General features: G+C 43.3%; 1 protein-coding gene across 5 annotated transcripts in view; it reads left to right on the top strand.

The window, feature by feature from the left end:
- Positions 1-26,330, top strand: part of St3gal3 (ST3 beta-galactoside alpha-2,3-sialyltransferase 3) — a 250,952-nt gene that overhangs the window by 99,981 nt on the left and 124,641 nt on the right. For 3 of the 5 annotated variants that reach the window (XM_045150483.1, XM_045150486.1, XM_045150481.1), the window contains one exon: positions 6,497-6,544. The exons of the other annotated variants lie outside the window; for them this stretch is intronic. In XM_045150483.1, coding sequence (XP_045006418.1) covers positions 6,497-6,544 — 48 coding nt within the window. The remainder of the gene's footprint in view (positions 1-6,496; positions 6,545-26,330) is intronic. 5 annotated transcript variants of the gene reach the window in all.

Genomic DNA, 26,330 nt, shown 5'->3' with positions numbered 1-26,330 from the left:
CAAACGAACTCCAGATGCATGCACCACCTTGTGCATCTGGCTAACATGGGTCCTGGGGAATCGAGCCTTGAACCGGGGTCCTTAGGCTTCACAGGCAAGCACTTAACTGCTAAGCCATCTCTCCAGCCCATCACTTATAATTTTACTACCACAGGTAACACTGTTAATATTTAATGTTTTTTAGCCTTAGATAAATTTTAGACATTTTGGCCTTTTTTCTTTACATTTAGGTTGAAAAGTTTTTATTTTTTTGAGGTAGGGTCTCACTTTAACCCAGGCTGATCTAGAATGCACTATGTTGTCTCAGGGTGGCCTCAAACTCATGGCAGTCCTCCTATGCCTGCCTCCCAAATGCAGGGATTAAAAGCATGTACCACCACACCTGGCTACCGAAAATTTTTTAAAAATATTAAACCAGGACTGCTTGTAAGTACAAAGAAGGTAAATTGCAATTAATAAAATACTTGTCATCTGCAGTGGAAACCAAGCACTTGAAAAATGGTTTTCAAAAGCATTTTATTTATCTATTTTATTTATTTATTTGCGAAAGAGAGAGAGAATGGGCATGCCAGGACCTCCAGCTACTGCAAATGAACTCCAGATGCATGTGCCACCTTGTGCATCTGGCTTACATGGGACCTGGAGAATCAAACCTGGATCCTTAGGCTTCATAGGCATATGCTTTAACCACTAAAAAAAAAATCTCTCCAGTCCTTAAAATTTTTTATTTATTTATTTATTTGTTTGAGAGTGACAGAGAGAAAGACAGAGAGAGAGTGAGAGAGAATGGGTGCGCCAGGGCTTCCAACCACTGCAAACCAACTCCAGACATGTGTGTCCCCTTGTACATCTGGCTAACATGTGTCCTGGAGAATCAAGCCTCGAACCGGGGTCCTTAGGCTTCACAGGCAAGCACTTAACTGCTAAGCCATCTCTCCAGCCCTTATTATTTTTTTTAATAACTTCCACGATTATAAACAATATCCCATGGTAATGCTCTCCCTCCCCCAACATTCCCCTTTGAAACTTCATTCTCCATCATATCCCCTCTCCTCTCAATCAGTCTCTCTCTCATTTTGATGTCATGATCTTTTTCTCCTATTATGATGGCCTTGTGTAGGTAGTGTCAGGCACTATGAGGCCATGGATATCCAGGCCATTTTATGTCTGTCTTATTGAAAGAGAGAGAAAGCATGCAGGGCCTCCAGCCACTGCAAATGAACTCCAGACACTTACACCACCATGTGTATCTGGTTTATGTGGGTACCTGGGTCCTTAGGCTTTGCAGGCAAGCACCCTAACCATTAAGCAATCTCTCCAGCCCCCAAGCACTTTATAAACTACTTCTCATTTGAGTAGCTGACTCCTCAGAGCTCTGCCCCCTGTCCTTTATGTGGATGAGATTGCTCTCCTGTCTCACCCTGGGCTGCTGCCCTGTGTGTGGCCAGCTTGAACCCCTGCACTCTCACAGAACAAGGGGGGAGGGTTCAGGATTGACTTGAGCTGAAGCCAGCCAGGATAGATTCCCCCCAACTTGTACAATATCACTTAGATAGTATTACTTTTGAATGTCCTTCTTATTTATTTATTTATGAGAGAGGAGCGTTTGCGTGCACTGGGGCCTCTTGCCACTGCAAACAAACTCCAGATGCATGTACCACCTTGTACATCTGGCCTTATGTGAGAACTGGCCAATTGAATGTGGATCAGTAGTCTTTGCAAGCAAGCACCTTTAATTGCTAAGCCACCTCCCTAACCCAGTGTCACTTTTGGAAGAAAGTAAGCTTATAGTTCTTAAGTCCTTGGGTTTTTTTTTTTTATATATATAATTTAACTTTTTTATTTGACAGCTTCCATAATTCCAACCAATATCCCATGATAATTCCCTTCTTCCCCTCACTTTCCTCTTTGAAACTCCACTCTCCATCATATGCCCTCCCCCTCTCAGTCAGTCTCTCTTTTATTTTGATGTCATCATCTTTTCCTCCTATTATGATGGTCTTGTGTAGGTAGTGTCAGGCACTGTGAGGTCATGGATATCCAGGCCATTTTGTGTCTGGAAAAGCATGTTGTAAGGAGTCGTACTCTTCTTTTGGCTCTTATATTCTTTCTGCCACCTCTTCCACAATGGACTCTGAGCCATGGAAGGTGGGATAGAGATGTTTCAGTGCTGAGCACTCTTCTGTCACTTCTTCTCAGCACCATGGTGCCTTCTGAGTCATCCCAAGGTCACTGCCATCTGAAAAGAAGTTTTTTTTTTTTTTAAACCAAAAGTGAGAGTAGCATTAATATAAGGGTATGAACATTAAGAGAAGTACTTATGGGCAGTTTAGTGAACATAGTTATATATATTTAGCCAGATACCAGCAGACATTGCACCCCTAGGACTCATGACTACCTCTGTTGTAGTTTTCAGTATCAGGGCTATATTCCCTCCCATGGAGTGGGCTGCCAGTCCCAAGTAGAGGGCGGTCAGTTTCCCCCATAACAGACATGCCACTGTTGCACCTGATGGCTCATTTGGCCTGGCTGGCCAAATATAAGGCTTGCATTGTTCACTATTGAGTATCTTCACGGTGAGTTCTCTCTCTCCCATTTAACTGCATGGAGCGTGGCTCTTTCCAGTTTTCTTTCAGCTGGTCTACATGGAGTAGGTTTTCAGCTCAGTCCCAGCAGGATTTCTCAGTGGCCTTGCAGCCCAAATAGGTGGAGTCTTCAGCAGTAGGGTCTTACTATTTATTTCTGGTGGGAAACCAAGGGTATCAGCAATGGGCTGTAATGTTGTGGGGCCATCAGGGACCTCCCTGGCCAACAACTCGCTGGAAGGTATTCCATCCCTGGCACTTAAAATTTAGTCCTTGGTTTTATAAACATATTGGCCACTTTCTGTTTGTTAGTCATTGAGGAGGCATCAAAGTCTCAAAATGAAGCAATAGTCCTAGTCCTCAGGGAACTTAAAAGACACCAGAAAGGATTATAATGCAGATTAAATAAATGGTGTAATGGAAGTAGAATGTTGGCATAAAGAAGAGAATGGATAGAATTGACCAAGAAGAGAGGATGAGTGAGTTGGGTCTTGATGAATAGTGGAAGAATATATGCAAATAGATCAGCATGTCAGTGTCTGAAGACATGGTGGTTCTTATCTCATTGGGGAACTATAATTTGACTATATCTGGAGCATGAGGTATTTTAGAGATACAAGTTGAGGCAAATGGTGAAAAAAATAAATGTCAGAACTTGAACTTATCCTTATATGCTACAGGAAGTTGTGGGAGGTTTTTGTTTTGTGTTGTGTGTGCCCAAGACTGTGTGCATGCTAGACCAGAAGTATACTACTGAGCTGTATCTCCCAGCCACATGGATGAATTTTGATCAAGAGTGGCTGTACAGTTCTGTTTACTTTTTGGAGAACTCTGTGTAAAGGGTGGATTTGTAGAGGTAGGGTAGTTTGGAAGCAGGGAAGCAAATGATAGAAATAGGAAGTAATGGGTTGGAGAGATGGCTCAGTGGTTAAAGGTACTTGCTTGCAAAACCTGATGACCTGGTTTCCGTTCTCCGATATACACATAAAGCCAGATGCACAAAGTGGCACATGCATCTAGAGTTCATTTACAAGTGGCTAGAGGCCCTGGTGCACCCATTGCCCCCTCCCCCCACTTACAAATAAATAAAAATGTAAATAAACACATTTTAAAAAAGAAATAGGAATAACTTAGTGGTGGCTTTGAGCTGAAGGTGGGAGGCAAGGATGGACTATGGATGAGCGTGAGGGATCTTTTGGGGTGGTAGAAATGTAAATCTTCTGAAAATCAGTGATTTTCACACTTAAGAGTGCATCTTGAAGTATGGAAATTAGTGCCCAAAAGAGCTGTTTAAAAAGGAGGAGTACACTTCTCATTGGGAGGATGCAGATGTGAAAAATACATTGAAGGAGTTTTTTTTTTTTTTTTAATTTGTCTCAGTGCCTGTAATTTTAATTTTTTATTTATTTATTTGAGAGCGACAGACACAGAGAGAAAGACTGAGAGAGGGAGAGAGAGAATGGGCGCGCCAGGGCCTCCAGCCTCTGCAAACGAACTCCAGACGCATGCGCCCCCTTGTGCATCTGGCTAACGTGGGACCTGGGGAAACGAGCCTTGAACCGGGGTCCTTAGGCTTCACAGGCAAGCGCTTAACCGCTACGCCATCTCTCCAGCCCCATTGAAGGAGTTTATGAGTTAGACAATGCTTATGTGAGAGGATAGTCAGCTCTTTATTCAAGGGGCCTAATTGTGCTTCAACTTTTTGTTTTGTTTTGTTGTTTGAGCAGAGTCTCATTACAGTGAGCACAGGCTGACGTAGCACTCACCCTGTAGACCCAAGCTAGCCTCAAACTCACAGATCCTTCTACTTCTGCCTCCTGAGTACTGGGATTAAAGCTATGTGATGCCTGGCTTTGCTTTGACATTTTTCTAAAAAGATGGCAACCCTGCCTTTTTCTTGGTGGATTTCAAAGCTTGTGGGAATGCCCTTAGCTGTGGACAAAATAGCTGCCTGTCTGGATGCTTATCAGGAGCCATATCCTCCAGCTCACTGCCTTCTGGTTTAAACCCAGGGTTGTGAGAAAGCATCTATGAAGGATTGCCTGAAGGCTTTGTGGTCCATTTAGCTCTCTAGGTACTGAAATTCAGCACATAGTTCTTGAGTGTCAGGTGTCATGCTGATGACATTGCATAGTGAAGCTTTTTGATTGAGCTTATTGCCAGCTGTGGGAAGGTGTTGTTTAGAGTTGAATCTCCATGTGCAGTGAGAGAAAACAGTTTACAGACAGATCTGAAAGATAATGCTGACCATACTGTGGCTTGAGGCATCTGGCCTACACACATCTAGTCAATACTCCTCTACAATGAATAGGCCTTTGGATCTCATCCTCTTTGAGTCTGGGGTCTCTTGGAGTAGCTTGGCCCATACTTCATCTTGGTGTCCCTCATAATTATAATTAATGAACTATATGTTACCTTTATAGATTCATTTTGACTAGATTGTTTGTTGTTGTTTCTTTTATTTTGTGTTTTACTTATTTATGTTAGGTTTCTCAAGGTAGGGTCTCACTGTAGCCCAGGCTGGTCTGGAACTCATCTGTAGTCCCAGGCAGGCCTCAAACACCTACCTCAGGCTCCTGAGTGCTGGGATTAAAGGCATGTGCCACCACACCTTGCCTTTCTTTTGTTTTGAGACATCTCTCTAGCCCCTTTTGCTTGAGGCAGGGTCTCACTCTCTCCAGGATAACCTGGAACTCACTCTGTAGAAATCTTCCTGCCTCAGCCTCCCAGGGTTGGGACTAAAGGCAAGAGCCACCAGACCAGGCTTTTGGATAGGCTTGTGCTTTAAGAAACAGTTCTATAAGAGTTCCAGCTATTAACTGAAGAAGTGCTCCAGAAGCAGCAAGCTCCAACATCACACATTACCACCTTTGTTCAAACTCACGGAGAAAGTTCTTCTGATGACTGTGTGGTATTTGCTTATACAGGTTGGTCTTTGAGTTGATCTCAAGCACCAGCTTCCCTATTTCTTCAGGTCTTCTCTATCTGGAATATCCATTCTATCCCTGTTAGGCTTGATCCTCACAGCCTTCAGCCATCACTCCAGGAGTCAGCTTCTTCAGGGAGGCCTTCCAGTCCAGTACCCTCCAGGCAATTTCTAGTCCACACTTCAATAACAGTCTCTTCTTAGTCTTCGTATTTTATCAGGTTCTAGTTGAATAACTTGTTCTTTGGTAACCATTTTAGGCTGAAAGCAAGGAAGTTCATGAGATAGAGGCTATGTTGTTTTATTGCTTACTTCTGTATCTTAAAGTCATAATGCAGTGTCTTAAACATAGACATCCAGTGGTTCCTGAACATTTGAATGAATGGAAGAATGAATGCATTGTGGGCAGTGAATCTCGGAACTGCCCTCCTTTGCTTTGGCTGCTTTTGGGAGCTCATACCCACCTTGATTCTGCTGCAGTGTTTGCAACAGTCCTCATGGCATGTGTTTTGTGCACTAACATTTCCTCGTTACCTAACATTTGCCTTCTCTTGGACTTCTCACTTTTTTATTCCAGCATGTGCTATACAATATTATAGACCACTTCCAGTCTTTTGGGGGGTAAAAATAGTAAACACTTGAGTATGTGAGTAGAAGAGAAGCCAAAGGGGAAATGTTAGTGCTTTTAACCTGGTGCTGGAGAGAAGCTTTATTTTGCTTTGTTTTAAATTCATTTTTAATAGAAGTAAATTTGTCCCCTAATCTGGCTGGAAAGCCCTGTGAAGAATGTGGGGCATGTCCTTGCTGGGCTGGGCTTGGCAGAGCCTGCCGGCCCAGTTGGATGGGAGGGCCTGGGTCTGTGGAGGTGTCTGCACCGAGTCCTGTCCAGCTGCTTCTCCCCGGGCAGGGCTGGGCGGAGCTGGCAGGAGCTCATCCTGTCACTGTAAGGAGGAAAAAGAAATGAACTTGTCCTCTTGTGTTGCAGATTCAGTGGTTGTTTCCTTTGACTCCGCTGGACAAACACTAGGCTCAGGTACCAATTCTTCCCCCTCTATCATCTTTGCAGTTCTCTATTCTGGCCATACTTGTGGTGGCCTAAGGAGGTGGGGATACTGGGGGAGGGCAAGGGACTCTTCCAGGCTGTGAGAGCGTCTTCAGGAGCTGTTCTGGGGTCACACAGTGGAAGGAACAGCAGAAAGAAACCGTCCAGAGCACGTTCCCAGTTGTTTTCAAAGTGTGCTGAGGCGTTGCGCTGGAAGTTTTCTCTTCACAGAGTGGTCCGGGATTCTATGAGCACATATCCTGTCTCTGAGTGGGGCGGGGTATTAAGACACCACAGTCTCTGGGCAGGATGAGCATCCAGGCCCCCCTGCAGAATGCTGGGCTTATGAGAGCATGCCAGCTTCCTGAGGACATGCCTTCATTGTACATTTATATGCACACCCCACGTTTAGAAATAGACCTCCTCCTCCAGTACAGGGGTACCACACTTACCTTTGCTTTTGTGCCAGATACACGCAGACACACACTCTCCCTTCCTTGTGTTTACAGTTCAGAACATACAAATTGGCACACTGCCCTTTGGCCCAGACTCACTCACACCAGAGAGGTGATTCTCCCATTAGAGGCCATCCACCTGCCTCTACCTCTGTGCTGGTTGGCAGCAAGCAGGAAGGGCAGCTGCTTTGATTTCTCAGTGTGCTGCACTGGGGGAGCTCCAAGAAGCTCATTTCTGTGAATAACCCTGTGTTTTGGGGTGTGGATGGTCCACCTCATATGGGAGTGTCATTTGTGAATACCAGGGAGGCTTGGCTAGCCTCTTTGAAGGGCATTTCATCTCTTTATCTCTTTTCCTGACCTTGGACATGATGGATTCATGTTCACAAGGTTTAGACAGTTGTGCTAGGGTGGATAAGAGGAAAGATACTGTGAGAATTTGATCACAACTACCACTGCTCAGAAGGCATACTTTGTGCCAACACTGTACTGGGAGCTTTAGACACCTGTCAGTTACCTATCTCTCACAGTGCCTTGGGATTCTTTAAGACAGTGAAAAGAGCTGGAGAGATAGCTTAGCAGTTAAGGTGTTTGCCTATAAAGCCAAAGGACCCAGGTTCGATTCCCCAGTGCCCACGTAAACCAGATGCACAAGGGTGCAGATGCATCTGGAGTTCATGGCCAGAGGCCCTGGCATGCCCATTCTTTCTCTGTCTGTCCTCTCTCTCTCTGTCTCTGCTTGCAAATAAAATAAAATAATCTTAAACAATTTTAAAAAAGAACAGTGAAAAGAATTATGCTCAAAGACATGCTCAAAGTTACTGTTCAGGGCCATTTATCCCAGCAGCTGTAATGCTTACACACTTCCCTTACTTACCAGGTTGCTGTCTCATACTTAGTGCACTTGAGGTGCCTGCATGAAAATGCCAAAGCAGAAATCACTTAACATAGAGTGGACATATAGAGTTCCTAAATGGACCCCCAATTTGTTTTTTCCAGGTAGGGTCTTGATGTAGCTCAGGCTGACCTAGAATTCACTGTGTAGTCTTACTCTGGCCTTGAACTCACAGTGATCCTTCTACCTTAGCCTCTTGACTGCTGACATTAAAGGTGTGTGCCACCCACCTGGCCAATTTAGTGAGAGGAAGCGAGGTAACTTTGTGAGGTAGTTTAGGGTGACTGGGTCCCTGAAAGTAAAAAAGCAGGGCCTATCCTTTTAGTCTTCTTTTTTGGCTTTTTGATTTTTCGAGGTAGGGTCTCACTCTAGCCCAGGCTGACCTGGAATTCACTATGGAGTCTCAGGGTGGCCTCGAACTCATGGCAATCCTCCTACCTCTGCCTCCGAGTGCTGGGATTAAAGGCATGCGCCACCATGCCCAGCTCCTTTTAGTCTTCTTATCTCTTCCCTATATTTGTTTTTCCACAGACAATCTGAGCCTCTCCTGGGAAAGAAGTCTCCTTTCCTAGAATTTAAATCAAATTGTGACATTGTGGTTGGTCAGGTTCAGCCCTCCAGTTCAGCATCATGACTGGCCTCTTCATGAGCCAGTCCCTAGCCCAGACCAATCAACTCTCACTCTGGATCACCTGAGCCAGGACGTGGGGCCCACTACCTACCATAAGGTTATAAATACATTTACCAGGGGAGGGCAATCTCTCTTGGGCAGCTCCTGAATTTTGAGGTTCTAATATGTTTCCCTCATTTTAGCCCAGCTGGGCTGAGACAAGGGGAGACACCCCCTCCCCTTGTTACTCCCACATGGGCTCTCTATACCCTTCTGCCCTCCCTCTACCTGGCAGGAACTTTTTGTACTTTCTCTCTAAATCCCTTTTCATGTTTCTTTTAGGCCCACATGGGCTCTCAGACCTCATGGGTGTATCTGTTTTCCTTTTCTTGATTTTTGTGTTTCCCTAAATAAATATTATAATTTAATAATTATCCTTAGTTTGGTTTTCTCAATTCTTTGGTTAAATACAAACCTGAACCTAGGGTTTGGGGTTCAGGAATAGAGTTCTTGAATACCCCATTTCATTAGTACTTTCAAATTAAGAACTTCTGGGCTGGGGAGACAATTTAGTGGGGATCCAAATTTGGATCTCCAGCACTCACGTACAAGTCCAGTGTGACAGCACACACTTAGCATCCTAGCTCTGGGGAGGCAGAGACAAGTAACCCTGGGGCTTGCTGGCTAGCTGGTCTAGTTCAGTTGGTGAGCTCTAGGTTCAGTGAGAGACCCTGTCTCCAAAATCAAGATGGAGAGCAACTGAGGAAGACACCTAGTGTTAACTCCTGGTGTCCATAGGCACACCCCTACCCATGTCCATATGAATATACCCCCATACACACATCGTATACATCCATAAAAAAATAAGAACTGCTAATCAAAAGACTCCATAAAGCAGGCCATAGTGGTGTATACCTTTAATCCCAGTACTCAGGAGGCAGAAGTAGGAGGATCACTGTGAGTTCAAGGGCAGCCGGGGACCACAGTGAGTTCCAGGTTAGTCTGGGCTAGAGTGAGACCCTACCTTAAAAAAAAAAAAAAAGTTGCCAGGCGTGGTGGCACACACCTTTAATCCCAGCACTTGGGAGGCAGAGGTAGGTGGATCGCCATGAGTTCGAGGCCACCTTGAGACTATATAGTGAGTTCCAGGTCAACCTGGATTAGAGTGAGACCCTACCTCGAAAACCCCGCCCTCCCAAAAATCTCCATCAAGAGAGTGAAAGGAAAGGCAAATGGAAGTACTAAGAGACATTCACGAGTTGTCTGCATGAAGAGACCGTGCTCACAGGCATGGAGTGAGCTGTTCAGAGCCATCAGCTTCAGTGCCTTATCTCTCCCCTAGCAAGCCCTAGCAAAGGGTATTTGTTTCTCAAACACAGAGCTAAACAACTCAGTAAGAATAAACACCTCAGTGTAGACTTGAGTAGGCATTTCAGAAAAGAAGAACTTCACATGGTCAGTAAGCCTATGAAAATATACTCAATTGTATTAGTACTCAGAACGTTTGAACATTGAGATACCACTACATATCTGAAACAACACAATTGACGAGCTTGGCAGTTGATAAGGATGTAATGATGGAAACTCCCTGGGGTTGGAGGTCAAGTTGGTGAGACCACTTTGGGAAATACAATGATAGTTTCTGGCTAAATTTGATTATGTACATATCCTGTGATCTGACAATTCCTCAAGAAATCTTCATGATAGAAATGGATCAGAGTATATGTGCAAGATACATGTAAAAACCAAAACCAATCCACATATGTAATAACAGTAAATACATGAATTGTTATATTTGTTTGAAACAGTAAAAATGAGCAGACTATAAGTAGATTCAACAACATGGGGGAGGGCTAAATCCTTTCCCAATCCCAAGGTAGGATCTCACTCTATTCCAGGCTGACATGGAACTCACTCTGTAGCCTGAGGTTTGCTTCCTACCGCAGTACTGGAATTAAAGGCATCAAGCCAGGCACAGGATCTCACAGCAGATCCCTGGCTATTTTAGAATTCTCTTTGTGGACCAGGCTAACCTTGAATTTGCAGTGATCCTTCTGCCTTCGCCGCCCAAGTTCTGGGATATAGACCTATGCCAACGTGCTTGGCTTTTTTCCCCCCAATATTTTTATTTTTGCTTGTGTGTGTAATATGTGTGTCATGTGGGGTTTGTGTGTGGTGTATACACCTGTATGTGCCCTTGCAGTGTCCCATACTCTCACCTGGGGCAGGGGGGGGGTCACTCTCCTGTGGTAGCCAGAGTTGAATGTCTGGCAGCCTGCTCTGCCATTCTTCTGCTGGTCTTGTTTTTGAGCCTGAGTATCTTTTTACTGTTTCCAGAGTTTGCAGGGCTCTGTTGATTATTAGATATCTGCTCCCCTATGGGACTCAGGGGATTCAGGTATTCTGTGGGCCTGGGGTTACAGGCACACATGGCCATGTCCAACTATTTTATATGGGATCTGGAGATTTGAACTCAGTTTCAGACCGACTCATGCCCTGTACTTATGTAGGAAGTGAACCCAACCATGAGCAGTATCTCTAGCCCCATGTTTGGCTTTTTGAGATAGTGTCTCACTGTGTATCTTTGGCTGGCCTGGTACTCTCTGTGTAGCCCAGGTTGGCCTTTCAACTTGAAACAATCTGCCTGCTCAGCTTTTCCAGTGCTGGGATTGTAGGTATGCACTACTAAACCCAGTTCTAAGGACAGTGTGTGTGTGTGAGACTACATATTGAACCTAGGGCCTCATGTATGCTAGGCAAGTGCCCAGCATTAATGAATCTTAAGGACATTTGTTGGGTGAAGGATGACAGACCAAAGAGAATATAAGCTGTTTTCCATTTACATAAACTTTAGAAGCAAATGAAATTAAACCATATTTGTTTAGATGCGCAATTCAATGTTAAAACAATAAGGAGAAACAAGGGATGGATTACATCATAGCTGGGATGACAGTCAGAGCTTCCAGAGTTGCTGGAATGTTCTCTAGTGACCTGAGTGGGGTTATGAGAACATCCCTTTTACAGTAACTCATTAGACTATGTACTTAAGGTTTTATGTATTCTTCTATACATTTCTTATAGTTTATACAAAGGCCATAACCTAGACATGCTACAGACTGTAGGCTCACAAGGGCAGGAAGCAACACTCGAAGTCAGGCTTGCCTAGAACTAGGAGGGAAACCGTTAATATCTGTGGAACATTACTGTGTGCCAAGCAGAGTTCTCACAGCAATCTTTTTTTTTTTTTGTTTTTATAATTATTTGAGAGAAAGAGGCAGATACAAAGAATGGGTGAGTCAGAGCCTCCAGCCACTGCAAATGAGCTCCAGATGCATATGCCACTCTTCTGGCTTATGTGGGTTCTGGGGAGTTGAACCTGGGTCCTTGGGCTTCACAGGCAAATACCTTAACTGCTAAGCCATCTCTCCAGCCCAGCAATCTTTCTTTTTTATGAGATAGAGGGAGGAGGGTGGGGGGAATTGACAAGGCAGGGCCTCTAGCCACTGCAATTTAACTCCAGACGCATGCTTCGTCTTGTGTGCATGTGCAACCTTGTGCACAAGTCACCTTGTTCTCATGTGCCACCTCGTGCGTCTGGCTTATGTGAGTTCTGGAGAGTTGAACGTGGGTCCTTAGGCTTTGCAGGTAAGCACCTTAACTGCTAAGCCATCTCTCCAGCCTACCACAGCAGTCTTTTGAGATAGATAGTTATTATCCCCATTTTTCAGCTAAGGAAATTGACATATAAAGAAGTAAAATAACTTACCCACCAACAAATAGCAAGCAAATGGTAGAGCCAGGATTTGAATTTAGGCATTTGCTCCCAGTATCCATATTCTCGTCCATGTAGTTCTTGCTTTCTCTAGTCTCATTAACATTCAAGGGGATTTTGTTTCTTTGTGTGCATCTCTCATGGAGTTATGAGTTTGCATGTGCTTCACAGTGAAAAGGGACAAAGACTAAAGATATTCTTCTACCTGGCTCTCTCTTAGTAGAGGACAGATTCAAATGGATGTAGTCAGCTGAGTCAGCATGTGTGTGCGTGCACGTGCACATGCATGCACCATGGTCTCTTGCTGCTGCAAATGAATGCCTGTGGGTGGCTGGGAAAACCTGGGCCAGCAGGTTTTGCAAGCAAATGGCTCTAACCACTGAGCAATACCCCCAACCCCTCAGTCAGCTTTTAAACATGAACATAGTAAACAATAATGGAGTTATGACACCTTTACAATGCATATCACATGCAGTCAGATTTAAATTAGGACTGATTTTCAGTTTACATAACATTCCATTTTCCTGATTCCACATGAATTTATACTTATTTACACTATTGTGGAACATTTGCCAGAGGCACATGTTCTGCATCATTCCTGACAGAGTGGCAGCAGGATGAGTTGGGTAGGGGTTTCACAGCAGCCACTTCTCTGTTTTATGTGAAAAGAGAATTTTTGTAGCACTGGGCATACCACATTGTCAAAAAAGTTTTCATAAGTTAATGTGACAACTTTGAACTTAATCCCTACTTTATGTTCTTTCTGCTAGCATCAGTAATTAAATGTACGAAGAAAGATTCCAGTTCCAGATAGGAACCTATCTCTGTCACTGAGTGCAGCTAATGGCCTGGATAGAATGCACTTCGCAGATATTTGAAGACTCAGAAACATGAATAATGGGAGGCAGATTGGGAAGAACACCAAAACTTAATGTATTACACAACTGGCAGTATACTCCCCAGGCTTCCTCCAGTGTCCCACATCCTGGACTCAAGGCAATCTATAAGCCAAGAGTGAATACCAGGGTACAAACAACTCTAGGAAATAACTTCTGGCAATGACTCTAGGGTAGAAAAAGGATTCCTAATGCTCAGACAGAGGGGAAAATCCCATAGTAGTTCCCCCCCCCCCTTTCCACTTGTGCCCAGGTCAGTGGTGGTGGTGATGGAAGTAACAGTGTAGCAGGAGGCATGCCAGGTACTCAGAACAGAAGTTGTAGTCCCAAGAGGCTGGGGTATAGTTTGAGTGGCTTTCTCTCTCTCTCCCTTCTTCTCTCTTCTTCCTCCTCCTTTCTCTTTCTCTTTTCCTACTGCTTAGTCCCAGGTTTGGGAAATTCCTAGAGCAATGTGGTAAATAAAATTCTAGCTTTTTGACCAGAGGACCAAGAAGGGAGGCCCAAGGAACAAGAAAGAACAGGGAAGAAAGCAGAGAAGAAGGAGGTGCTTAGGAAAGCAAAGGCCGGGCTTCGGGAGCTGAGCTACAGGGCAGTTGGCTGCCCAAGACCCAGACTGGACACTGGGTGGCGCACACAGAAGACCCATCTGCAAAGCCTTTGAAAGTGGAGCTAACATTGAAACCACAACCCACAGAAGACTGGTGGGAACTTGCTGCCTAAACCCAACTTGCTCAGTTGTCGGCTAAAACAAAACTAACATTCTCCACTAGATTTAAACAAGACATAAAGTTTCATAACATGATATTTGAATATCCAGGATATGAACCAAAATTAATCATCTTATGAAGAGCCCCAAAAATCTCAACTTGCATGGGAAAAGACAGCCAACAATTGCCAGTGCTGAGATGGCATAGATGCTGGAATAATCTAAGAAAGACTTTCATATTAAAAATGCTCTCAGCAGTAAGGGCAAATACTGCCGAAACTAACGGGAAGATAGAAAGCCTTAGCATAAGTAAGTAAATTAGTGCAACAACTGGATTTTAAAAACCACTAAATAAAAAAAAACACTAAATAGCAAAATAAGTATGAATCAGAGTCAGTGTATTTGAAAATAAAGCAGTGTAAACCAACCAGTTCATGTAGCAGAATGTTTTAAAGTTGAGCAGAGTCTTGGTGACATGTGCAGCAATGCCAAAAAGATCTCCATCTGTGTATTAGAGTCTCATAAGAAGAGAAAAGCAGGCAGGAGAAATGCCTTAGCAGTTAAGGTACTTTCCTGCAAAGCCAAAGGACCACAGTTTGATTTTTCAGGGCCCACATAAGCCAGATGCACAGGGTAGCACATGCATCTGGAGTTCTTTTGCAGTGGCTGGAGGTCCTGGTATGTCCATCCTTGCTCGCTGTCTATCTCTCAAATAAATATTTTTTTTAAAAAAGAAGAAAAGTGCAATCCAGAGAAATACTTAAGGAAATACTATTTAAAACTTCCTAAACTTGTTAGCCTGGAATTAGAAGGCTAGTTCATCATTCCAAATCAGTCCATGGCCAGGTGTGGTGATACACACCTTTAATCCCAGCTCTTGGGAGGCAGAAGTAGGAGGATCCCTGTGGGTTTGAGGCCAGCCTAAGACTACATAGGGAATTCCAGTTCAGCCTGGGCTAGAGTGAGACCCTACCACGAAAAAAACCCAACAAAATTAGTCCATGTAATCCACCATATCATATAAGACAAAAAAAAGTCATGGTTCTCTTGACTGATAAGGGTGTTTGCTAGAACTCAGTTCTGGTGAGGAAGCATCTGAGCAGATCAGAAAGGGAGCAGATACAGGTTATGCACAAAGAACCTGCAGCTTGCATCGCAGCCAAGGGAAAGAGTGCCTTCTCCACGCCAGGAACCACGTCTGCAAGTCCCAGACAAGGGGAAAGTAAGAAAAAGAAACTTAGGGTTGGGAAGATGGCTCATCAGTTAAAGGCATTGATTTCAAATCCTGCTGGCCTGGGTTTAATTCCCTAGTATCTATGTAAAGCCAGATACATAACATGACTTATGTGTCTGGAGTTTGTTTGCAGTGGCAAAAGGCCCTGGTATGCCCAACTTTCTCTTTCTCTCTCTGTCTCTTTCCCCCCTGCCTCCCTCTGCTTCCAAATAAATTTAAAAAAAAAAATCTTTTTAAGAAAACAGCCTGATGTGGTGGCTTACGGCTTTAATCCCAATACTTGGGAGGCAGAGATAGGAGGATCACTGTGAGTTTGAGACCAGCCTGAGACTGTGTATTGAATTTTAGATTAGCTTGGCCTAGACCCTACCTTGAAAGAAAAATTTAAATGTTATAGATTAATAAGAAAAAACTGAACTTATTCTTCTGCTAGAAGACATTATTGCTTACATAGAAAACCCTAGGGACTCTACAAACAGTCCCCCCAAAAACTCCTGGAACTATAACTGAGTTTAGCAAGATGACAGGATACAAAGTCATAGCACAAAAGTTAATTGTGTCTTTATACACTGGCAATTAAGAACAAAAACTTTATTAAAAATTGCAATAACTGGGCTGGACAGAGGGCTTAGTGGCTTAGGCGCTTGCCTGCGAAGCCAAAGGACCCATGTTCAGTCTCTATCCAAATCCCACGTAAACCAGACACACAAAGGTGAGGCAAACCCACTAGGTGGTGCAAGTGTCTGGAGTTCCATTGCAGTGACTGAGACCCTAGCATGCCAATTCTGTCTCTCTTGCTCTCTATAAAAATTTTTTTAATGAAAAAAATTATAATATCTGGCGCTGGAGAGATAACTTAATGGTTAAGGTGCTTGTCTGAAAAGCCTAAGGACCTAGGTTTGTGTCCCCATTACCCATATAAGCCAGAAGTATATGGTGGCACATGCATCTGGTGTTCATTTGCCATGGCTAGAGGCCCTGGCATGCCCGTTCTTTCTTTCTGCCTCTTCTTCTCATAAGTAAATAAATATTTAGAAATTGTAGTAATTCCCCAACAATATTTTAAGAACAAACCTAGTAGAGCACATACAGGATCAATAGGCAAACTTGTTTCTCTCTCATTTTTTTCTTCCCTATCTGCCTAAACTTTTCACGCCACAAACCTAGAGAGTACATGCCCCCACTTTTCAGAATGTGTCCTTATTCCCCCACTTCCTTCTAGCGTCCTTGTCCAAGGCAACATCTTCTCCTTGGACAAGTAGATACCTAACTGGGCTATCTGTGTTCATTTGTTACCTACCATTGTAGCTGGGGTAGTTTCTGGAAATGAATCATGTCTTTTTTTTTTTTTTTAATTTTTTTTAAATTTTTTATTTATTTATTTATTTGAGAGCGACAGACACAGAGAGAAAGACAGATAGAGGGAGAGAGAGAGAATGGGCGCGCCAGGGCTTCCAGCCTCTGCAAACGAACTCCAGACGTGTGCGCCCCCTTGTGCATCTGGCTAACGTGGGACCTGGGGAACCGAGCCTTGAACCGGGGTCCTTAGGCTTCATAGGCAAGCGCTTAACCGCTAAGCCATCTCTCCAGCCCATGAGTCATGTCTTATTACCACTGAGGTTTCTCCAGGGACCTCACAGTAAATACTGTGGAAAAGCCAGACTCCGTAACATACCAACTCTGTTTCCTGCCCTCTTTATCTTCATAATTCCACTGTAGTGTACCTGCCCCTCAAGCCATGTTGGCATTCCTGGTACTCTCTGAAGATGCCAGGTCTGTTCCTGTGCAGGGCCTTTGCGCTCACTAGACTGCTGTTATCTCCTGTATGGAGTGACTCTTCAGTTCCAGTGCCACCCCACAGGAAGAACACTTTATCCAAAATAGAATAGTCTCCTGAAACCCAGACTTCTCTAAAACAGTATGTCTTCATTTGTCCTTAGCACTCACTTGTTCAAGTCATCTTCTTACATGTTTACATCTTGTCTGCCTTCCCCATCAGACTGTAAGCATCATGTGACTGAGTACCATGCGTATCTTATAGAACAGATCTTGGCACATAATAGGACCTCAGCAAATATTTGTTTAACAAAAAGTAAAATGTAATATTCACCTCTTTTTAATTTTTAAAAATTTTATTTATTTGAGAGAGAAAGTGGCAGATAGAGAAAATGGACGCACCAGGTCCTCTAGTCACTGCAAACAAACTCCAGATGCCACCTTGTGCATCTGGCTTACATGGGTACTGTAGAATTTAACCTGGGTACTTAGGCTTAACAGATAAGCACTTTAACCGCTAAGTCATCTCTCCAGCCCAGTATTCACCTCTTGACAAATCCTTATGGGAAAGAAACAGCTGTGCAGTGGAATGATGTGGCTGTTGAAAGTGATCTAGAGATAGACATGACAGTGCATATCTGTCTGTAATCCCAGCACATAGGTGGGGAGACCAGCCTTGGTTGTGTAGTGAGTTCAGAGCCTGCCTACAAAAAACAAAAAAAAGATGTTTTAGGTTTTTTTGTTTGTTTGTTTTTGAGGTAGGGTCACACTCTGGCCCAGGCTGACCTGGAATTCACTATGTAGTCTAGGGTGGCCTCGAATTCAGAGTGGTCCTCCTACCTCTGCCTCCCCAGTGCTGGGCTTAAAGGTGTGCACCACCACACCTGGTTTAGTTTGTTTTGTTTTTAATTAATGCAGGGTAAGTACCGGATATGGTGGAAGAGTCAGAGAAAAATGGCATTTACATGTACAAATAAAAGGTACATGGAAAGAGATTTCAGGGAGTGGTCGCCAACATGTATATAGCAATTAACTTTAGGTAATGAAAATTTCAAGTGGTTCCTATCTCATTATTTATAAGTTTTTCTTTTATTTATTTATTTATTTATTTATTTGAGAGAGATTATGGGTGTCATAGCCTCTTGCCACTCAAAACAAATTCTAGATGCATGTGCCACACTGTGTATCTGGCTTTACATAACTACTGAGAATTTAAACCGTGGCTGGAAGGCTTGTAAACAAGTGCCTTTAACCACTGGGCTATCTCCTCCAGCCTGGTTTCTTTTTTTTGTTGTTTTTGCATTTGAGTTTTTATAGTCTATATTATTGTTACAGTTGGAAAAGATTAAGTTGATTTTCTCTGGGGAAGTAAAATCTGTCTTATTTTATTGAATAGTTGCTGTTGAACATCGTAAGTGTATTTAGTCTACTATTAAAATATCTCAGGATACACAACAGAAATTTGTTACTTGTAGTCATGAAGGCTAGAGAGTCCAAGATCAAGGTGCCAGCAGTTTCGGTGTCTGGGAGACAGCTCACCCACCATAGCTGGCACCCTCTGTGTGTATCTTCAGTTTCATACTGAGGGCAGAGTCCTCGCGACATCATCACCTCATTGCCTTTCACAGGCCCCACCCCTTAATACATCATGTTGGGAATTAGCTTTCTTTGTTTTTTTTTTTTTTTTTTTTTTGGTTTTTTCGAGGCAGGGTCTCACTCTGGCTCAGGCTGACCTGGAATTCACTATGTAGTCTCAGGGTGGCCTCGAACTCACGGCGATCCTCCTACCTCTGCCTCCCGAGTGCTGGGATTAAAGGCGTGCGCCACCACGCCCGGCTTGGGAATTAGCTTTCTTTGTATGAATGTTGGAGAATATTCATTCAGACCAAAACAGTGAGATTGCTTCCTTATGTAACCTACTAGGTGATAAGTACCATGGAGCATAAGGTACACACTGCAAAATGAGTTAAGTTATTTTCCATTTTTCTATGCCAACTGCTCTTTTGCTATGCTGCCATCCATAATCTTACAGCCCAGGGAAGGTGCCTTGGCATAACATGGGCACTCTTGGTGTCATGAAGTCATGAATAAGATTGAATTCATTTCAGTACACTGCCCTAAGCACCTGGTGTTTTTGTAGGACATCAGAGTGTAGTGACCTCTTTGGGGCAGGGGTCAGGCTTCTGCCTATGTTGCCAGGCTTTCAGTGCTGCTCCATAGCTTTGCGTCCGTTACTTGACTCCAGTGAGGTTCCACTCCCCATTGGCCCGTGGTAGTGCCACCCTAGAGTCCAGCCCAGCTGTGGGGGAGTGCGCCACAAGGAACTCCACCCTGTCAAAGCCTCTTGCCTAGGCCTTTTGGCTCCCTCCTCCCCCCTCACACACTTGGGACTGAATTTTAGTTTTCAAATTTCTAAGGTATTTTCCTGGGTCAGTTAATTTAGTGTAGGTCAGTGGGATTTTCTGTGTTTGTTTTATAAAACTGCTTTTCCTATTTTAGTTTGTCTTTGATTAATTGATCCCATGTTGTGGTTTCGTTCCCTGGCTTGGGATGATGTGGGAGCCATTTGTACTTTGGCTAGCCCCTCTCAGAGCCTTGTCGACTCCCGTAATTCATATATGGAGTGGAATGGCTGGGTCTTTTGACAGCACCCCTGGGGCAGAGGATGGGAGGAAACAGGACATACTTGCTTTCTTGTTTCCCCTGAGAGCCAGCGTGGCATAAAGAGGAGAGAGGTGGCTTCAGGGTCAGCTCCATGGTGGCTCTCCAACCTCCCAGCTATCACTTGGTGATTGGGATCTCAAACATGGTTTTCCCCCTCTCCCAAACTTATTAGGAACATGCAGACAGTACCTGCCTCATGGGGTGTAAGAATTCCATTGAGGGTGTAGGTAAGAGCCCCAAGAGAAGCATGAGGACAGTAAAAGTAGTCCCCCTTAGTCTCCCTTTCACCTGGAATGTCTGGCAGTCCATTTGGAACTGTTGCCAACTTCCTCCTCCACCCAAGCCATGGCATATAGTGTTTATGTTTAATGTAACTTTTATGGGAGACTGCACAGGATCATTTCTTTAGAAATGAAGGAACTATTTTGGTAAAGATAGGTCTTCAGTCCATTTACTGCTCTGCCCTTTGCACTCAGCAATTCATTATAGCCCAGAGATGGGAGCCAAAGACTTTAGAGAGGATCAGCAGAGCTGTCTCTCGTGTGGGTGGAGTTTTCTTGCCTAATGGACCATCCTGCCTATTTGGCTTTGGGAATTAAAATATGAAGCATTGTGATTTTCTGATAGAAACAAATCCTTATTTTTCTCCCATATAGCACTGAACTTTATATGCCTCAGTAATGCCCCCAAACTAGTTTTCATGGGAGATATTCCTAGTTGTCATCAGTAGCTGATGGGACTTGGCAGTGGTTCTGTGGAATGAAAAAAAAGGAAATGATTTATTCAAGACTTGAAGGGACAGTAGCATGTCAGGCTCGTAATGTGCAACCATATTACTCAAAATTCTATTCTGGGGCTCAGAGCCTGAGGGTGAGCCTGTGCTAGGGTTATTGTCTTCGGGAATTTTCGTGAGGGTCTCCCATTGTCCTAGGAGAGTGCCTGCTGCATAGAACAGTGCTTCCCAATGGTTTCCAGGTCAGAATGTAGGTGGGAATTGGTGATGGCTGTATGTCCTACTAAGATGGACTAGATGGGCTTCGGTTTATGTAAATAGGACATTGGGAAAACAACTTTGAGCAAAATGAATCACAGAGTATTAAAGAACATGCTCATAGCCCTCAACAACAGGGATAAATCCTATAAAATGTCTTCTGAAGCAATTTTGATGTTCGGTGACTACCACAGGACATTCATACACAAATCAGTAGCTATGACAGTACTGGGCGAGCAGTCTAATGTCACCCCCATCATATGTGTGGTCTGTTGTTGACTCAAATATTATTATGTAACACAACTGTATGTTAAATGCTATATTGCTTTAAAGCATAAAGCTATTCTTTTCAGACTTTGAAAAATTGAAATGAGTTTATTTCAATGTTAAAACAATTTTATGTCAAATTGTATGCTGTAGCAGACAGCTTTCAGTTGCTAAACCAGGTACAGTTATGGAAGAAGGGAATTTATTTGAAACTTACAGATCCAGGCGAAGTTCTATAGTGGTAGAAGAAGCTGGCCTGCCTTCACAGGTCCCTGCTGAGAGAGAAAAGCCCTGACTGACATATCAGCAAGCACAGTTTAGGAACCCAGGCAGAACTCAGGCCCTTTGTGCTTCTTAGGTTGGAATTCAGATCCACCATAGGGCTGGACTCCAGGATCTGCCCACAGTGACACCTCTAGCCAGGAGGCTACAGATCTAAATTACAATCTAATAAACTCCAGAATCTATTGGGGGTCATCCATTTAAACTACCACATATGCCTAGGAAGGTGTCACCTATCTCCTATCAAAGTTTAATGATGCTATCTTAAAAATACTCAGTTGTAGGGCTGGAGAGATGGCTTAGCAGTTAAGGCACTTGCCTGTGAAGCCTAAGGACCCAGGTTCAATTCCCTAGAATCCACATAAGCCAGGTACACATGGTGGTGCATGTGTCTGGAGTTCATTTGCAGGGATTAGAGGCCCTAGTGTGCCCATTCTCTCTTTCTCACATAAGTAAATACAAATAATTTTTAAAAAATAATTGTCACCAAACATGGTGACTCAAACCTTTAATCCCAGTGCTCAAGAGGTAGAGGTAGGATGATCTCTGTAAATTCAAGGCCAGCCTGTAACTATATACCTGAATTCCAGGTCAGCCTGGACTAGAGTAAGAGCTTACCTTGAAAAAAATCAAAATTTATATATATTCAATTCTCATCATCAGAAAGAACTTTTGTCCACACAAGTAATGGATGAAAAATTTAATCCTTTTTTTTGTTGTTTGTTTTTGTTTTTTTCGAGGTAGGGTTTCACTCTAGTCCAGGCTGACCTGGAATTCACTCTGTATTCTCAGGGTATCCTCGAACTCACGGCGATCCTTCTACCTCTGCCTCCCAAGTGCTGGGATTAAAGGCGTATGCCATCACGCCCAGCTTTAATTTATATACTTTTAAATAAGTGTTAAAAAGGCTTAAAGTGCCGGGCATGGTGGCGCACGCCTTTAATCCCAGCACTCGGGAGGCAGAGGTAGGAGGATCGCCGTGAGTACGAGGCCACCCTGAGACTCCTTAGTGAATTCCAGGTCAGCCTGGGCTACAGTGAGACCCTACCTCAAAAAGCCAAAAAAAAAAAGTATATAAATTAGTCAACTGGTACATTCATGACCAGCAGTGGTTACTGATAGCCCCATAAGAACTGCCCTGTTCTTTAGGAGCATCTTGGACAGGGAGGCAGGACACCAAAACTTTTCTACCAGGAAGCAGCTCTAACTGTGCCAGCACAGGCACAGTGGATTCACACCCAAAGACTGAGCCCAGATGCAGTGGGGCTTGTACACACTTTATATACACACTTTAGTTTCTTTATCTCTCATATAGGATAATACTCATATTCTTTTTAAAAATATTTTTTTTTATTTTCAAGCACAGAGAGAGAGAGAATATGGGCATGGCAGGGCCTCCAACCACTGCAGATGAACTCTAGATGCATGTGCCTCTTTGTGCATCTGGATTTACGTGGCAACTGGGGAATCTAACCCAGATTATTAAGCTTTGTAGGCAAATGCCTTAACCACTGAGCTATCTCTCCAACTGATACTCATATTCTGATTGGTTACTTTGAACTTGTTAAACAGAACCTATATCCAAACAAACAAAATTTATCATAATCGCTTATAGGGGAGTGGGCAGAAAGTAAGCTCGAAGATGCTAGGCAGCCTGCTGCAGGTGTTTCGTGTTTCCCTTTTCTCCAGTTCGTCAGGACCCTCTTATCACAGTACAGTAACATACTATTTCCAGCTACTGGGCACATTTTGGGTTCCAAGTTCATTGCGTGCACACAGACACACAGCTGTCTTCTGTGTTGTGTGAAAGCCTTACCACATTACCTCCTTTGAAGCACCCCGTTAAGGTCAAAGAACATGATATATTTCTATTGCATTATAACATGGGTGGCCATTTTTTTCTTAACTATGACTTCCATGCGGTTTGAGTTAAATCTTAAAACAGGACAAGTATACAAGGTACTGTGAAGCAGCCTCCCAGGATTAAAAGCACAATACTTAAGAGAGTTTAAATATCTCTAAACAAACTGTCTGGGTTCCAGCCATTCTAAATTTAAACTGGGACAGGAGTGATTCTTCTCATTTGGCTTGTGATTTCTTTCTTTTAGTATTTTATTTATTTATTTGCAAGAAAAGAGAGAAAAGAAATGGATGCACAAAGACCTCTAGCCACTGAAAATGAACTCCAAATGCATGTACTATTTTGTGCATTTGGCTTTTTGTGGGTACTGGGGAATTAAACACAGGTCATCAGGTATGCAGCCAAGCACCTTAACAGCTGAGCCATCTCTCCAGTCCTGTGATTTTTATTTTTATTTTTTTATTTTTTGAGGTAGGGTCTCACTGTGGCCCAGGCTGATCTGGAATTCACTATGGAATCTCAGGGTGGCCTTGAACTCACGGTGATCCTCCTACCTCTGCCTCCCAAGTGCTGGGATTAAAGGCGTGCGCCACCACGCCCAGCTTGATTTTTTTTTTTTTTCCCAGTTTTTCAAGGTAGGGTTTCACTCAAGCCTAGGCTGACCTAGAATTCACCCTGTAGTCTCAGGGTAGCCTCAAACTCATAGCAGTCTTCCTACCTCTGCCTCCTGAGTGCTGCTCCAGCATCTTTTGTCATCTATTTCTAAGCAGCAGTTGCTCAAGTTGAACTTGCCATAGACGCCCCCTTCAGAGGCAAGTAAATAATCTAAGGCCAAGTGGTTCTGATAAATAGCATTACACATCTTGGTCTGTTATCTGGCTAGTATGTCAGGGGCATTTACAGTTTTATATAGGGCTCCCAAGGCTGTTGGTCTTCCATGTGAGTCCCCCAGACACATAGCAAGAAGAGATCTTTAGAGACTGGGATATAACCTCTGCCAGGGTCAGGAACAGATTCTTCAAGCTTTTTCCATGTGGGGATTAGTTGGCCTCTGGAGTTACTAAAGCAGGGCTTCAGTCTTATGGGGTCATTGGAATTGCATTTTGTTTCTTTTGCATGTTCAGCTGGCCCAGTGTTGATGAGTCAGAATTGCATTCCCTGTCATGAAAAGATGTTTTTACCCTGATGTATGAATCTAGGGGACCACTTTGGCCATTTTGACAAAGGGTCTGAGAGCTCACAGGGCAGGCAAGATGGCATCTATATTTCTGTAGGCTAGCCTCTAACTACCTATCAGGAAAAGAAAGATATCTTGTTGCTTTTTTAAAAGATTTATCTTCATTTACTTATTATTACTAGAGATAGAGAGACGAAGGGAAAGAGAGAGAAAGAGAAAGAGAGAATGGGCACACCAGGTCCTCTAGCCACTGCAAATCAACTCCAGACACATGTACTACCATGTGCATCTGGCTTATGTGGGACCTAGAGAATCGAATCTGGGTCCTTAAGCTTCGCAGGCATGTGCCTTAACCACTAACCATCTCTCCAGCCTGACATCTTGTTTCTAACTGGTATTCATTTTTTCTCTTGACATGACACTCTTAACTGCTATTAGGGAAGTGGGATGATTACTGCTGTAATTTATTTAAGCTGAATAATGTAGTAGAATATGGCAGTTAGAGCTCCCCAGGAGGGAGTTTATCTAAAGAGCCATGGTGGTAAGGCTTTTTAGAATTTCTTGCTAACCAGTCTGATATCTTGCCACCATCTGTATGTAACTCTTTGACTTAAGTCCATTCTTTGAACCTGGGGCAAAACATTTATAAAAGACAAACAGGAACATTACAATTACCATCAAAACAGTAAAAGAGGGGCTGGAGAGATGGCTTAGCAGTTAAGGCATTTGCCTGCAAAGCCAAAGGATCCCGGTTCAACTCTTCAGGACCCACATAAACCAGATGGACAAGGGGCCACATATATCTGGAGTTTGCTTGCAGTGGCTGGAGGTCCTGGCATGCCCATTTTCTCTCTCTCTCTTTCTCTCTGCTTCTTTCTCTCTCTCAAATAATATATATGTATGTATGTATATGTGTGTGTGTGTATGTATATATATGTGTATATATGTGTGTGTATATATATATATGTATATATATATATGTATGTATGTATGTATGTATATATAACAGTAAAAGAGGATTTTTGTCCTGTTGGAAAGAGAAGTAAATCAACATAAGAGCTTTGTACTGTAGACCTTTAGCATGTGGCCAGGAGAAGTAGATATCTGTATTTAGTATTGAACAGGAAAGCTTGTTAGCCTGAATCTTTCTTTATATTATAATACTTTTGGTTATATTCTCTTTATGGATATTTTAGACCACGTAGATAGCCAAAATTTCACTATGTAATTGTATTTTTGAAGGTCAGTACTGGCTTTATAGCAGTGACTCCTAGGACATATGAAGAGCTCTGTGACTCTCAGCATTGTCATCTGTTAGGACAAGTCAAGGCTGTGCTGACCATGTGGATTCCTTGGGAGCATTCCTCTGTTGTGACTCTTCTCTTGTAGACTGTTCACTGATTTGGTGTCCAATCTCTAGAGCCCCATGTCTTCCCTGACCAAAAAGACAGGTGGCTTATGAGATTGCAGGATATGCTATGAGTATCATTTGTCTCTGTGGCCTTTTTGGCCTGGGATCAGAAACCAGATACTGGTTGTCCTTTTAGCTCCAGTGTCTCCAATTGGCTTTGGCTTCTGTATTTGGTTCTTAAGCACTCAGAAAGACAGCTACACCAGTCTTGAGGAAAGTGTGGATATAGAGCACATCTGGTTAGCAAAAACAGATCTAGTTCAAGAATGGAATAAAGGCTCAAAGCCATTCTGCCTAACATCTTCCTGGTAACATGTTAAGTCATATCTATACTATAAAAGATAGGCATGTCTCATCATTTAAATATCTAACAGCTGTAGGGACAGGGAGGACCAATTCCCTATGCATCAATTAGACTGCTGGTACCAGGAGTTCACCTCTCTTGGTATATCAGGAACTGCACCTTGGTGACAAGGGAGGGGGAAAAAATCACTGGTTCAAATCCCGGATGAGCCCCTATGAGATGTAATAGAATTCTCAAACTATAGGCAGAACACCAAAGGTTTTCCACCAAGGAGCAGCTTTAACTGTGTCAGCACCTAACACAGTAGAGCATTACTATATATATACTGGTCTCTTTGTCTGTCATGTAGGGTGATACTCATCTTCTGATTGGTTACTTTGAACTTGTTGAACAGTGTTTACAAAAATAATAATGTATCACAATTGCTTACAGAGTGGGCAGGAAGTGTCCTCTCTCTCTCTCTCTCTCTCTCTCTC

The sequence above is a fragment of the Jaculus jaculus genome, chromosome 5 (assembly GCF_020740685.1).
Source record: "Jaculus jaculus isolate mJacJac1 chromosome 5, mJacJac1.mat.Y.cur, whole genome shotgun sequence".
NCBI lineage: Eukaryota > Metazoa > Chordata > Mammalia > Rodentia > Dipodidae > Jaculus > Jaculus jaculus.
This window is presented reverse-complemented; position numbering and strand designations above follow the sequence as displayed.